The following is a 13,426-nucleotide window of genomic DNA, read 5'->3' on the forward strand; positions in this document are numbered from 1 at the left end:
TTGGGAAATTTTGACAAAAAACGGGACATCAAGACCTACTTGATTTTGAAAAAAAAAAATAGGGCTTTTTAAAAAGTTGAAGCAAAATTAATTACTTTTTGGATGCTTTGACTATCGGCAATTTTGGCAAACATGGCATACCCTGACAATTTTGATTTATTTTGACAGTTTTATGACTTTTTGACAATTTTGGCAAGAGATAAATTATGTATTAGTATAAGTATCAGTAAGTAGGCACTATATTTTTGAAAAAATTATGACCTTTCAACAATGACCAAAAAGGCAAAAAAACTCGGGCTCGTTTTGCAATGTGTAGTGGAAGAAAACAAACACATGTGATGATTTGAAATTTTCATAAAACACGAATTACGCGATTGATTCGGGGATTATGCTTAACCAAACTGTACATGGCTTTTACTTAGTTGCGAATAGTTCTAAGGGAGCAAGTCTCAGATTAAGGTTAGGTTAAAACCTTACGACTTTCAGACATAAACCAAAGATTTCAAATAGGTAAGTACAGAAGCAGCCACAATGAGAATCGATGAAAGTGTGGCATACACAAAGGCGGTCTATCAACACCAATGCTTTAGCAGGCCTGGTCCCTAATTCAAATACTCTTAAACCAAAAAAGAGGAGGTTAACTCAATTCTATATTCTTTGTGTTAAGGGCAGTGGAATACTCCCTAAGGTCCTTTCAGCTATGCAAAGAAGATATCAATTCTTTGATAGCCAGAAGACATCTGACCCTACCAGTGATTTCCCGTATGCAAAAAAACTAATGGTTACCATTAAAAAAAATGACCAATGGTTTTTTCGCCACCATTCATCACCAATGGTAGTAAAGATTGCAATGGTAGTGGTAGTGGTAACCATATAGACTACCATTACCATAACTACTACCATTAGTAATTAATAGTGGCGAAAAAACCATTGGTCAATTTATATGGTTATTGTAGATGTACTCGTATGTGTAGTGGTTATGGTATAATTTTTATTCAATAACAATAAAGTTGCAAAAATAAGCAATTTTTTTTCAAAAAAAGCTTTAAACATACTTTTTAACAAAAACGTATAAATATCTCACTTAATATACAGCAAAAAAAAAACAGTGAAAGTGAATTTTAAAAAAAACATAAAAACATTCAAGTCATTTGCTTGTGAAATTTACGAATTATGAGCATCTCTTGCAGAGTTACTGCATTTTTGGCGAATGACCTGCAAGAAACTTTTCTCAAATTTGGCCTCCTCCCCCTTCGCAGGCGGAAACTTTTCCATTACGTAATCTGTGGAAAATAGAGATGATTAATATGGTGCAATAGCTTGTACAGAAGTGTGAATGACTATTGCAGTATACCTACCTCGCATGTATTGAATACGAACTGCATCCAGCTTCTTTTTCGGTGGCCTATTATCCGTGATTGTATTCTTAACGGCATTCGCAAATTTCCCAGTTAGATTTGAAGTCGCAAGTTCCTCCTTCGTGAATATTTCGTTAAGAATTTCATTTGTTAACGCATTTAAGCTACAGTGGTTAAGTGTAGACAAGTCCTGCAGGCATAAAATTAAAAGAGAACTTGATAAATTAAACAGCTTGTGTAAATAAATGAGTACATGTTTCAGACAATTTAAAAATTATGTATACCTTTTCTCTCCACCACTCATTCTTGGTATCTTCTGGAATAACCTGATCAATTTTTTCAAGGCTTACACTACCAACAGAGGGCAATGAATTAATCTGCACAATTGATGCCTCAGAAAGATCGTTTGGGCCATTCTCCTGAAGGTCTTCAGAACTTTTTACTGATGAAGCAGGCTCTACTTTGTTGGCTGGTTTTAGAGTAACAGTTTTGACTTCGGTGACACTCTTCTCGACAGCAGTTTTTACTCCATCAGTAGGCCCAACATTCGATGGCTCGGAAGTTCCATCCATTTGTTCCTGCAGTTTCCTACATTTTCGCAGATTTTTTAACAGCAGTTGAACTTCCACATCAACTTTCGAAAATTCTATAATGAAAAAAAGAATTTTCCAAAAATTAAATCAAGTATTTGGCTGACTTTATATACCTTATTAACAAAATTATGCTTAAAAGCATGCGTAAGAATGTGTGATTTTGGACTGGTGTAAAAGCTTGCATTATCGCGTTAAAAATGTACATTTTCATATGCTAAACAGAAGCAATCTAGCAACCAAGTATTTTCTAAGATGCACCAGTGAGTAAAAATTTTTCTAAGTCCAAAAATGATAACATTTATCATCGACCTTTTATTCTCCTCATCTGGACCGCGATTCCAAGGGTTCATTTTGATGCAAACCTCCCAAATCGAGTTTGTAAAGAATGCCTCTGTGCATTGCGCGAACTGGTCTCTTACCTTACCCCACTTCCCAAGCATATGATCATAATCGCGTGTGGAAGGTGGTTATCTCCTTCCACACGCGATTATGATCATACACTTGGGAAGTGGGGTAAGGTAAGAGATGAGTTTGCGCAATGCGCAGAGGCATTCTTTACAAACTCGATTTGGGAGGTTTGCATCAAATATTTGCTTGAATTCCAATTGGAATCGCTGTCCAGATAGGGAATAAAAGGTCGATGACATTTATGCAAATATAACCTCCAAACTATTAAGCTGCGAGGTGGTTGAGTGAGTTGAGCGGCCGCACATCACAGGAGCCTGGAATCAATCCCCGCATACACCGGAAATTTTTTAATTTTTTTTCAACTTTTTTGAAAAAATTATCTATTAGAATGTCTTAAAATTCACAATTAATCAGTAGATGTTATTGCCAGTGAGTTTGAGCAATTTTTCTGCTAAAATTTCCGCACTTTTTGTACATACTTTTGGTTTACTTTTAAGCATGCTATTCATTGGCTGAATAGCATGCGATTTTTTGAAAAAGTCCAAATTCACGCATGCGTGTGATATGCAAAAAAGCATGCATTTCAGCATGTTGTACGCACAATTTTTGTCAATAGGGTGTATTGTAGATTCTTATTCTATTTTCCGCTCTGACTTTTCTTGGAGGTATGGCTTGGTTTATCACTCCGCTTATACGAGTATTATAAAAAAAATAGGTTTCTTGAAAATTTGGCAAAAATGGAACCTTCAGAGAATTTTGGCAACAAAAGCCAGGGCATGATTTTTTTTACAATTTTCTTTTAAAAAAACCGGGCTTCTGTAGCAGTTCGAGAAAAAATTAGGAACTCTTTGGCAATTTTGGCAAAAACTGAGATTTATTATTGACAATTTCAAAAAAATAGGGGGTTTTTTACAGCAAAGGCAAAAGTTGATACATCTTGGATGTCTAGACAAAAATGAACCCTTATTGGCAGTTTTTGTAAAAAATGAGACTTTTCTTAAGGTTCTACCTGTTTGGCCTCCTAAGGTCATTGATCCGTCAGTATCTTTACAACTTCGTCTGTCTGGCTTCTTATAAGGTCATTGGGCTGTGTGTCTGGATTCCCAATGTCATTTATCTGTCTGCCTGTCTCACTCGTTTCTTAAGATCATTGACTCGCCGCGTCGGGTTCATCTCTCCAGTTCAATGATCTGTATCTAGTCTGTCATTGTCGTCTGTCTGCCTGTCTGTCTGCCTGTCTGTCCTGGTCTGTCCTGTTTGTCCTGGTCTGTCCTGTTTGTCCTGGTCTGTCCTGTTTGTCCTGGTCTGTCCTGTTTGTCCTGGTCTGTCCTGTTTGTCCTGGTCTGTCCTGTCTGTCCTGGTCTGTCTTTCTGTCTGTCTGTCTGTCTGTCTGTCTGTCTGGCCTCTTAAGGTCATTGGTCCAAGTATCTGGATTCCCAATGTCATTTGTCTGTCTGTCAGTAACTATGGCTTCCCAAGATCATCTCTTTGTCTGTCTGGTCTCTTAAGGTCAGTGACATAGTTTCTGGACTATAAAATTGAAAAAAAACAAGACTCAGCCAGTTTTTATAAAACAAAACAGGACTATTTTTTTTATCAAAAAGAAAATTGGTACATATTTTCAAAATAATAAGCCGTGCATACCACCTTCATCTTTTTCTACTGTTCCAAAATACTTAAAGCCCAAACAAAAAATATATGTACTTCAATTTCAATACAGTACCTAATATCTGAACTGAAAATGGCTATTCTCGAAATTGAACAGAGATACTCATAGCTTCTTCAGCATAGGTAGTACAGAAACGTTTTCTTAAAAAATTATCTTATTTTCAGAGTTACCAAAAATGAAAAATACCCCAAAAATCTTTCATCCCTTTGGGATCCCATTCTAATGTAGCCTGTTGGGGAATTGAAACTTCCCTTTTTCCAATAGCTATCGTCATACCATAGAATTAATTTTTGGAAACTACTGGACGAAAAATCTACCTAGATAGACGCTCAGATAATCTCGATAATACGTTTTACGTTGAAATAGTTACACCATAATATCGTACGTCGCACATTGACGAATAATTACGATAAACTTGTTACTCGCCATAAAACGGCGACCATGTCGCATAATTAAAAAGGGTCGTTGTCGTTTAGCCATCACCCTCTTCTCTTCACACTTATCTTCTACGTACGTATGTACCTATCTAACCCGGCATTTAAAATTTTATTATAAGTTCGTCGACGTGAAAATCACGTTTTTAATGAAGCTGCAGGATAACATTAAGCACACCGAGCAACTCGACAGTCGATGTGGTTTGGCTGTAATAGAAAAAGAAAATTCCAACAACTAAACGTATTTGTATCTATCTACATGAGTACATCTCAGTGAGTGATACTCGTACGATGATCCGGCAAATACTTTGTGGCTGATGAGAAGGTGGAGGAGGGGGTCACCTTGCAAACTTACCGAACACACCCTAACAAAATAAGCACCACCTCGGGTTATTTTCCCATTAAAGGTAAACGTCGCGTTCTGTACTTAAGGGTAGTGAATTGCTGAGCTGGCAAAGGGAATGGAAGTAGGGGGTATTTTTTCAACGTCGATAAAATTAAATATGAAAAATTCTTCAACATGGAGCAGGTTTCACTTAATGAATATTTCACCAGTAAAATTCGTTCGTATTTCGCGACGAACAACGATAATTAAATGTAATTTTCTACGTTTACTCGTTCGATGAACCCGTTTTTCCCCAGACTGTCGAACAGGGAGTAATGGCAGACGGATTTGTGACAGGATCATTGTACATGAGATAGACGAAACGTTTGATATTCTAGTTTTTGGATACAGCGAGGTCTCTTTTTTCTAGCGAATAAATAAATGAACGTTATTTCACGTCGTGTTTACGATGTAACTGAACGTAATTCAAATATTATATGTACTTATATTTGGATACGTACAGTTCTCCCTAATTCACTCCCCCCTCTCTCAATCTTCCGAATATCCTTTCAAGCACTCTCGAGAAAAAACAAAGTACACGAATTGAGATTTTAGTAGGTAGCTGAGAACAGTCATCGCTGTCTCTTTCTATGTACTTTTCAAAGCGAATTTTTTTATAGTCGACGAAGATAACGATACGATACTTATTTGTAAGTAATTCCACTCTGAAAGTACTCGTATTAGATTTAATAAATTCTAACCAGCAGACGTTTTTCTTCTCAAGTTATAAAACGATGAATAAGAGTCGGTACCTATACCAACGAACGTGAATATTCAAAACGTTAAATATTAAATAAATCTAAAGGTAAAAAATACCCGCGAGCGAGATTTCCTACCAATTTCTCACAACGTGGGGCAAGAGGTAAAGGAGGTACGAGTCAAGAATTTCGTGAAAATTTAATCAAACTTTAGACAAAAATCAAACGGTTCCATGAATACCACTCTCTCGTTTTTTAACAATAAGCTCGACTAGGTTAATCCTTTTCTTTTTACTTTGGTCGAGGTTATTTATTTCTATTACGGTATTTCTCGTACACGCGAAGCTACCTCACCGACGTAACCTTATCGAGTTTTTCGTCTAGAGCTGCGGTTCTAATTCTCCATCTTTCTTCACTTCCGTAATTTCATTTCTTCCGATGAGATAAAATTACGAGAAACACTCGGAAGACGAAAATTTGTAATGTTAGCAGTTTGGTTCATTCGATGTTTTCACTTCGTTTCTTCGAATTACTTCCTTTTCGAGAACGCTTATTCATTTGTAAAAATTATTCATTATCAACGTTTTGCGAATATTTCTGGAAAATTGAAAAAAGTGCTTCGTAATAATATTATGGCGAGTAAGAAAAAAATTGAAAGAATGGAAAATTTCAAACTACAAAAATAGTTCGCAGATTTGCTCGATGCGAGGAACTTATTTTCATTTTTGTAAAAGAAACCGAACAATAGCTACAGACACTCCAAGGGTACCTATTGTTTCGCCGCGGACGGTTCGCCGCGGACGATTCGCCGCGGACGTTTCGCCGCAGATCGTTTCGCCGCCGCCGAAAAAAGGTCATTTTTGAAAAAGCGTTCATTTCGCCGCCACAGTGATATATTACATAATACACATCTGTTCATACATAAAATGCAAGTTAATGGGAAGTAGATACCTATGTAATATACATATGTTCATATGTACGTACATGAAATTAACTGAATGAGAAGTAGATAGTACATGGTGAATGAGAGATGTTCTGTAATGGCTGCTTATTTCATCTGACTCTGACCCAAAATATTCAAAAACATGTCTCAAATAGTGGTCTTGGATCCGAATACCGTATAATGATTCTGAGTTCCGCTGCAAAAATGTGGTAGGCGATTTTCATACAGGTCAACTTTAAAAGCTCTTCAAACACGTTCGCAAAGTTGTAGACTCACCAAAATTTGTGCACAGAGTCAGGAGGAACTGGGGAAGTGCTATTCAAGTTATTAAAATTTTTTTGAAATACACCTATGCATTTTTTAGAATGTTTTATGGCTTTGGTCTCAGTTGTTTTTGAATGCTCCTCCTACATACTTATAATTTTATCAAACATAATTTCATTTTTCATCATTACGTAATATTTCACCGTGGCGGCGAAACGAACGCTTTTTTTAAAAATGACCTTTTTCCTGTTTTTTCGGCGGCGGCGAAACGATCTGCGGCGAACCGTCCGCGGCGAAACGTCCGCGGCGAAACAAACGGTTCCCACACTCCAAACATTAACTGTACCTACCTATTCATTTTTATTTTACAATATTCCATATTTGTTAAAGAAGTGAGAAGAAGTGTTGAAGCTTCAGTTTGTAAAAAACATGTAACTAGAAAGAATATTAAATTAAATCGTCCATTGTGGTACCTCCATTTGCGGATAGGAAAATAAGTACACGTTCAATATGGTTGAAAACCACTGATTTTTCAAGGAATAATTTTACACTAGTTCAGAACTCCTGAACTGGTTCCAATGATGTACTTAACAAAAATCATTCCTAGCTGTAAGCCTTGTAAACAGAATTTGAATTTTCTGCGCCATTTTAAATATGTACAATCGAGATAAGTACTGGTAAGTACTTGACAATTTTTGAACCAGTTCCAGGAGAGCATTGATTGGATAATATCGTAAACTTTCACTAATTCATAATTTTTACTTATTGAGGTTTTTTGTTGTTTTCATTTTTGGAAAAACCGTCAGGTACTGATTGAGAGCCCCTGAACTAGGTGGCTCTAAAAAAAAAAAACACGAATAATTTCGTCTCCATTCGCTCCAAAAAAACAATTCAAATACCGGTCGAGAACCTATTAACAGGTTCCAAGAAATATATCAACCAAAAAATCGCTCTATAATTTCTCAAAAAATTATTTCATTAGTACAATTTCGACAAAAAAACGGGGTTTTTTCAACGTCATAGCAAGAAAATGGACTTCTCATGAGTCTAGGCGAAAACAAGATTTTTCGACAATTTTGGCAAAAACGTGACTTTCTGACAATTTTGATGAAAAATAGTAAGAACGTACTTACATACTTGTTTTTGGCAGAAGACGGAAGTTTTTTTTGTGCAATTTAGAAAAAAATTGGATCTTTTCAGCATTTTTGTCAGAAAATAAGATATTTTTTTCAAAATTTCAACGAAATCGACATTTTTATGAATGAGTTCCTAATTGTACACCTTCAATACTTTTCGTTCGTTTTGGAGAAAAAAGCAAAAAATTTTTAGAAATATTTTGGCCAAATACAAAATTCTGAAAATTTTGAGTAAATAAACAATACCTCCTTTTTTTTTTTGGTAATTTTGGCAAAAACGTGGGTACGGTAGAATTCAAATCTGCCCGAACGAAGTGAAAGAAGAAGCTTTGAAAAAAATTATTCGAAAATCAAAATAACTTATGGAAAAGGTGATTTTCATGGCTTCAACATTTAGGTCAAAATTTTCAAAAAGTCCCACTTTTCTCAGAATTGTCAAATTGTGCTAGGTAATTTTTTGTGAAAATTGTGAGGAAATTTTAGTTTTAGTCAAAATTGCCAAGATTGTCAAAAAGTCCCATTTTTTCTCAAAATGCCCTAATTTTTTTCAAATTTGTCAAAAAAGTATATTTTTTGTCAAAATTGCCTTTAAAGATCATGTTTTTCGATAAAATTTGTCAGAAAATTCCAATTTGTGAAAAAATGCAAAAAAGTTTGAGTTAAGTATTTCATTCATGGGTCATTCCACGTCAATTCAACTAAGAAGTTGTAGGGGGAGGCATTTTTTTTGAAATTTTTTCCTGTGGAAAGAGCTTTCAAAGGGATAGCCAATGGTGCAAATTGCAGCCCTCTAGCCTGTTTTTAAAGGCTGCTAGGGGGTGTAAAACTTCTCATTGAACTTGAAATATCATCCATTTCAGCAGTGGATTACTCGATAACCGCGATACTTACCAAAATGGAACTTTTTCCAATAGTTAGGAGTTTTGAGAGGCTTTTTGGTGATACCATAAAAATCAGTGTTGCCACTTTTTTTCGTACGAAAAATTAGCTCAAAAAGTTTCAAAACGTAGTTTTCATATCGTTCCGACTCTCAAAAATTCTGAAAAAAATATATTATGGACAACTTTTCATGCTGAACAACATGTTAAGAAATTGAGATGGAATTATTTCGTAAAGTCGATTTAAAAAAATTAAAAATTTTCGAAAAAATGATTTTTTCATTTAAAACATGAAAAAAAGTTTTGATTGGTGAAGTTGAGCCATTTGTCCCCTATTTATACTTATCCGTTGAAAAAGTTGAAAACAAAATTTCACTCGATGAAATGAACATAAGTACCTACCTACCTACCTATACTATCACAAAAAAATCAAAATTCTGAGTGAATTGAAAAAAAAACGATTTTTAATTTTTTTGCTATATGAATGTAATTTTTATACTTTTTCATGAAATACGTAAGAAAGAGATCAAAATAAAACAATTGAATAAATTAAATTTTTTTAAATGTTTGGAATTGAAAATTGAATTTTTTTTAAAATTTTGATCTTTTTGTGATGAGTTTATTTCATCGATTGAAAGTTTTTTTCAACGTTTTCAGCGGATACGTAAAAATAGGGGACAAATGGCTCAACTTCACCAATCAGAACTTTTTTCTCATGTTTTTAAATTAAAAAATCCAATTTTTTCGCAAATTTTTAATTTTTAAAAATCGACTTTACGAAATAATGCCATCCCAATTCCCAATTTCTTAATATGTTGTTTGGCATGAAAAGTTGTCCATAATACCTATATTTTTTTCAGAATTTTTGAGAGTCGAAATGATACGAAAACTATGTACCTTTTGAAACTTTTCGAGCTAATATTTCGTACGAAAAAAAGTGGCAACACTGATTTATATGATATCACCAAAAAGCCTTTTAAAACCCCTAACTATTGGAAAAAGTTCCATTTTAGTAGGTATCGCGGTTATCGAGTAGTCCACCACTGAAATGGATGATATTTCAAGTTCACTGAAAACTTTGACACCCCCTAATAGGCTTTAAAAAAGGGCTGGAGGGCGATTTGCGCCATTGGTTATCCCTTCGGAAGGTCTTTCCACAGGAAAAATTTCAAAAAAATCACCGACCCCCTCCACACTTCTTGGTCGAATTGACGTGGAATGACTCAGCCATAAGTACTTGCACTTGTTTTGCCATTTTTTTTGACAGACACAGTTTTTTAGAGACGATTTTATAACAATTTAAATCAGAGAATGAGGGGGAGAAAGATGGGTGATTTTTTAACACCTTGTGGAATTCAAATCAGAAGTTATCAAAATATTTTTCAAAAGTATTGGAACGCAATTTGCTTACGATTTGATTTTATAATCATTTTTAAATGTTGGAAAAATTAGGAAAATAATTTGGAATTGATTGGTGCGAAAATTCTCACTTTTAGTAATCTGTCAATATCACTTGTAATTTCAAAAATTCAATTCAACCTCGATCTTCGTATCAAAACCCATCTAAAAAAGAAATTTCCACCGGCTATTAGGTATTAAATTACAGTAAATTAGCATACCTAATAAAATGTTTGCTTAGTACCTATTTAATATTTTTTTCATAAGTTGAATATTTTTCACAGCCAAATTTCCTTCCAAAAAAACCAAACCTATCACAAAAATGGAAGAAGTAAAGATGATCGAAAGCGGATTCACCACTCAATTAAAATCTCGGATCAAAGATAAAATCGAAGGTCATCCGTTATGGGGCTCGCAATGCCTGCTTACAGATCCCACAGCCGTTATCGATACACATCGGGAATACGTTCGAAGTAAGCACATATGTACCTACCTTCTCTTGTATTATTTCAATTCGCTTTCATCATCAGGGTCCGACTTCAAATTCTTCTATTCTAATCCGGCTCTTGGCGCGATTTTGGGTTACAGGTGGTGTCGATATCCTCATCACTAACACATACCAAGCCAGCATACAAGGGTTCAAGAAATACCTTAATTTAGACGAAACTCAAAGCTTCGAACTGATCAAACAAGCTGTACAAAATTGTCACGATGCTATTGCCATTGAAAAAAGTCAAAAAACCAGTAAGTGTACCTGTAAAGTATTTCGTACAAAACCCAATTATGTATTACGATTACGAAACTCTCGATATAAAATATAATTTCGATCCCCTCGCACCCTTCCTCATCCACTCAAACTACAATGTATAGTATAATATGTTCGCCAACGCAGTTGATCACAATAAAAAACACCTTATCGCCGGTGCTATCGGTTCATTCGGCGCATACCTGGCAGATGGATCCGAGTACAACGGTAATTACATAGACAAATACAATATCGATTATATACGAGATTGGCATCGACCGCGGATACAGGCTTTGGTCGAAGGAGGAGTCGATATCATCGCATTCGAAACTCTACCCGTTCAAAAAGAAGCCGAAATGTTGGTCCAACTGGTCAAAGAATTTCCAAACGTGAAAGCTTGGTTATCGTTTTCAGGCAAGGTTAGTCAATCCACATATTGTGTAGCTTTTTACCCTCCTCTTCTTTTTCCTTTCTCATCTTCATTTTAACGTTGAGATTTTTCTTCTGGCTGGTTCAAGGATGAAAGACACATAGCTCACGGAGAAGAGTTCCAACAAGCTGCTTTAAAATGCTGGTCATTGAATCCCGATCAACTTATCGCCATCGGAGTCAATTGCACTGAATCTAGGATATCCACCGAACTCCTATCCACCTTGGTTGGTAAAAATGTTCCCATGATTGTGTATCCGAATGCTGGTCAGATATGGGATGGAAAAAATAAAGTGTAAGTAGACTACGTAATTTTTAGCCAAATTTTTGTAAAAAATGATGGCTATTGCGGTAGGCCCAACTTTGGATAAAAAGGTCGGGGATGAAAAATTTTGATAGTTCTCGACGTTTTAAGCTCAAACTAGACGATTCCCGGTGTGTCAGTTTTTATATATATATAGATTTAAACTTAGTCATTGTGGTGCCCGTTTTAAGTATACGTAGTCATTGAGGTGCCCGGTTTTGGGCTTGTGGCGCCCAAATCGGGCACCACAAGGTCTTTTTATATAAAACGATGTAGAATTTGATGAAATGCACTCTAAGGTGAAAAAAAAATTTTTGAGGCAGGCACCACAAGTACCAAGTTTATATAACGGGCACCACTATGACTAAAAACCGCAAAAAAAATAAACTGCTCCAAAACACCTTTATCATACATATATATGTGATCCTCTATGTACGCGGGCACCACAATTACCATAAAAGACCCGGGCACCACAAGGTACTAGGTACGTGTATTCATATATTTATATATAGCCGCATACAGGTAAACTCATAACGTTTTGTATAAACAACAATCTCAAGACCCCTCTGTAACTTCGTTGCTGTGCATACGCTCGACGCGTCATCCCATAGGCCTGATAGTACTCGATGTTAGGCCGCGTTATATTCGTTAACTTGATTTTTGGGTCACCTATGGAAAGGTATTTCATTGCCAGAACATCAATTTTTCAGAAATGCTTTTTTTTAAAAGTCTCATACGTCTCTGTTTTTCGCAAATGCTTTTTTAACAAAGCATCCTACAGAAAAATAACCAGCTCTGAGCAGAAAGGAAATTTAATTCTCTACAATTTCCTTCATTGCATTTTTTTCCTAGGTGCATACTTTTCCCGTAAAATCAATGTTTAGATTGAAAAACACAAAAATTTGGACCTGTATAGTCAACTTAAAATTAAAATTCAGCAGTCAAAAATTTATTTTAGACGATTTTTGACCACGCCATGTGAAAGAGGACATCTTTAACCACCAAAATCACCAAAAAGAACGTAAAAAACGTAAAAAATGATTCTTGGCAATAAAAACCTTTTCCTCATATCCTCATACCTGTTAATTAGGCTATGTACTCATTTGAAAATTGAGTCAAAAGTGAAATTGTATAAACAGCAATCTCACGTCCCTGCTCAAACTTTGCCAGTAGACTCCCCACACCTTGTAGATTCATATGGCACCTCATCGAAAAGTCACGTCCTGAAAAGGTTACGAGTTTGTCAAAACGTTATGAGTTTGCTGGTTAATCAAGAAAAAAGTTACGAGTTTACCCCCTAGAATATTTATTTATATATAGATATAAGTTTCACCGAAACTTGAATTTTTACATTTTATGACCTGGAACCTGTTCTAATTGATCAAATAAGGTCAAACTTGGGAAATGGAGTTCATGTAGGACCTAGAATTGACCCCCGAAGTTTCAAGGGTCAAAGTTGAAAATTACAGAAAGGTCATTTTTTGGGAGAGGCATAAGAAGGCCCCAAATGAACGAAAAAGGTCCAAAATCATACCATAGGTCAGAACCTCCATTGTGATCAACATATCCAAATTTCAGCTTCCTAGGTCATCCCCACTCCATTTTAGTTGGGAAAAACCACATTTTACCCCTATTTTTGACCCCCTCACCCCTAAAATTGAGCTAGGGGGTCCAAATTTTCAGCATACAATAAGAGGATGCCCCTTGAATGCTTTTTGCAGGATTCAACCTACCAACCCCATTTGACCCCTCTCCAAGGTCAAAAAAGTGGATTTTTGCGTGTT

General features: G+C 35.6%; 1 protein-coding gene across 6 annotated transcripts in view; it reads left to right on the plus strand.

Annotated features, from left to right (window-relative positions):
• The window catches only part of LOC135846555 (uncharacterized), a 148,396-nt gene that overhangs the window by 125,533 nt on the left and 9,437 nt on the right, over positions 1–13,426 (plus strand). For all 6 annotated transcript variants that reach the window (XM_065365720.1, XM_065365723.1, XM_065365724.1 and 3 more), the window contains exons 2-5: positions 10,449–10,637; positions 10,753–10,908; positions 11,057–11,328; positions 11,428–11,633. In XM_065365720.1, coding sequence (XP_065221792.1) covers positions 10,449–10,637; positions 10,753–10,908; positions 11,057–11,328; positions 11,428–11,633 — 823 coding nt within the window. The remainder of the gene's footprint in view (positions 1–10,448; positions 10,638–10,752; positions 10,909–11,056; positions 11,329–11,427; positions 11,634–13,426) is intronic.

Source organism: Planococcus citri, chromosome 5, assembly GCF_950023065.1.
Source record: "Planococcus citri chromosome 5, ihPlaCitr1.1, whole genome shotgun sequence".
Taxonomy (NCBI): domain Eukaryota; kingdom Metazoa; phylum Arthropoda; class Insecta; order Hemiptera; family Pseudococcidae; genus Planococcus; species Planococcus citri.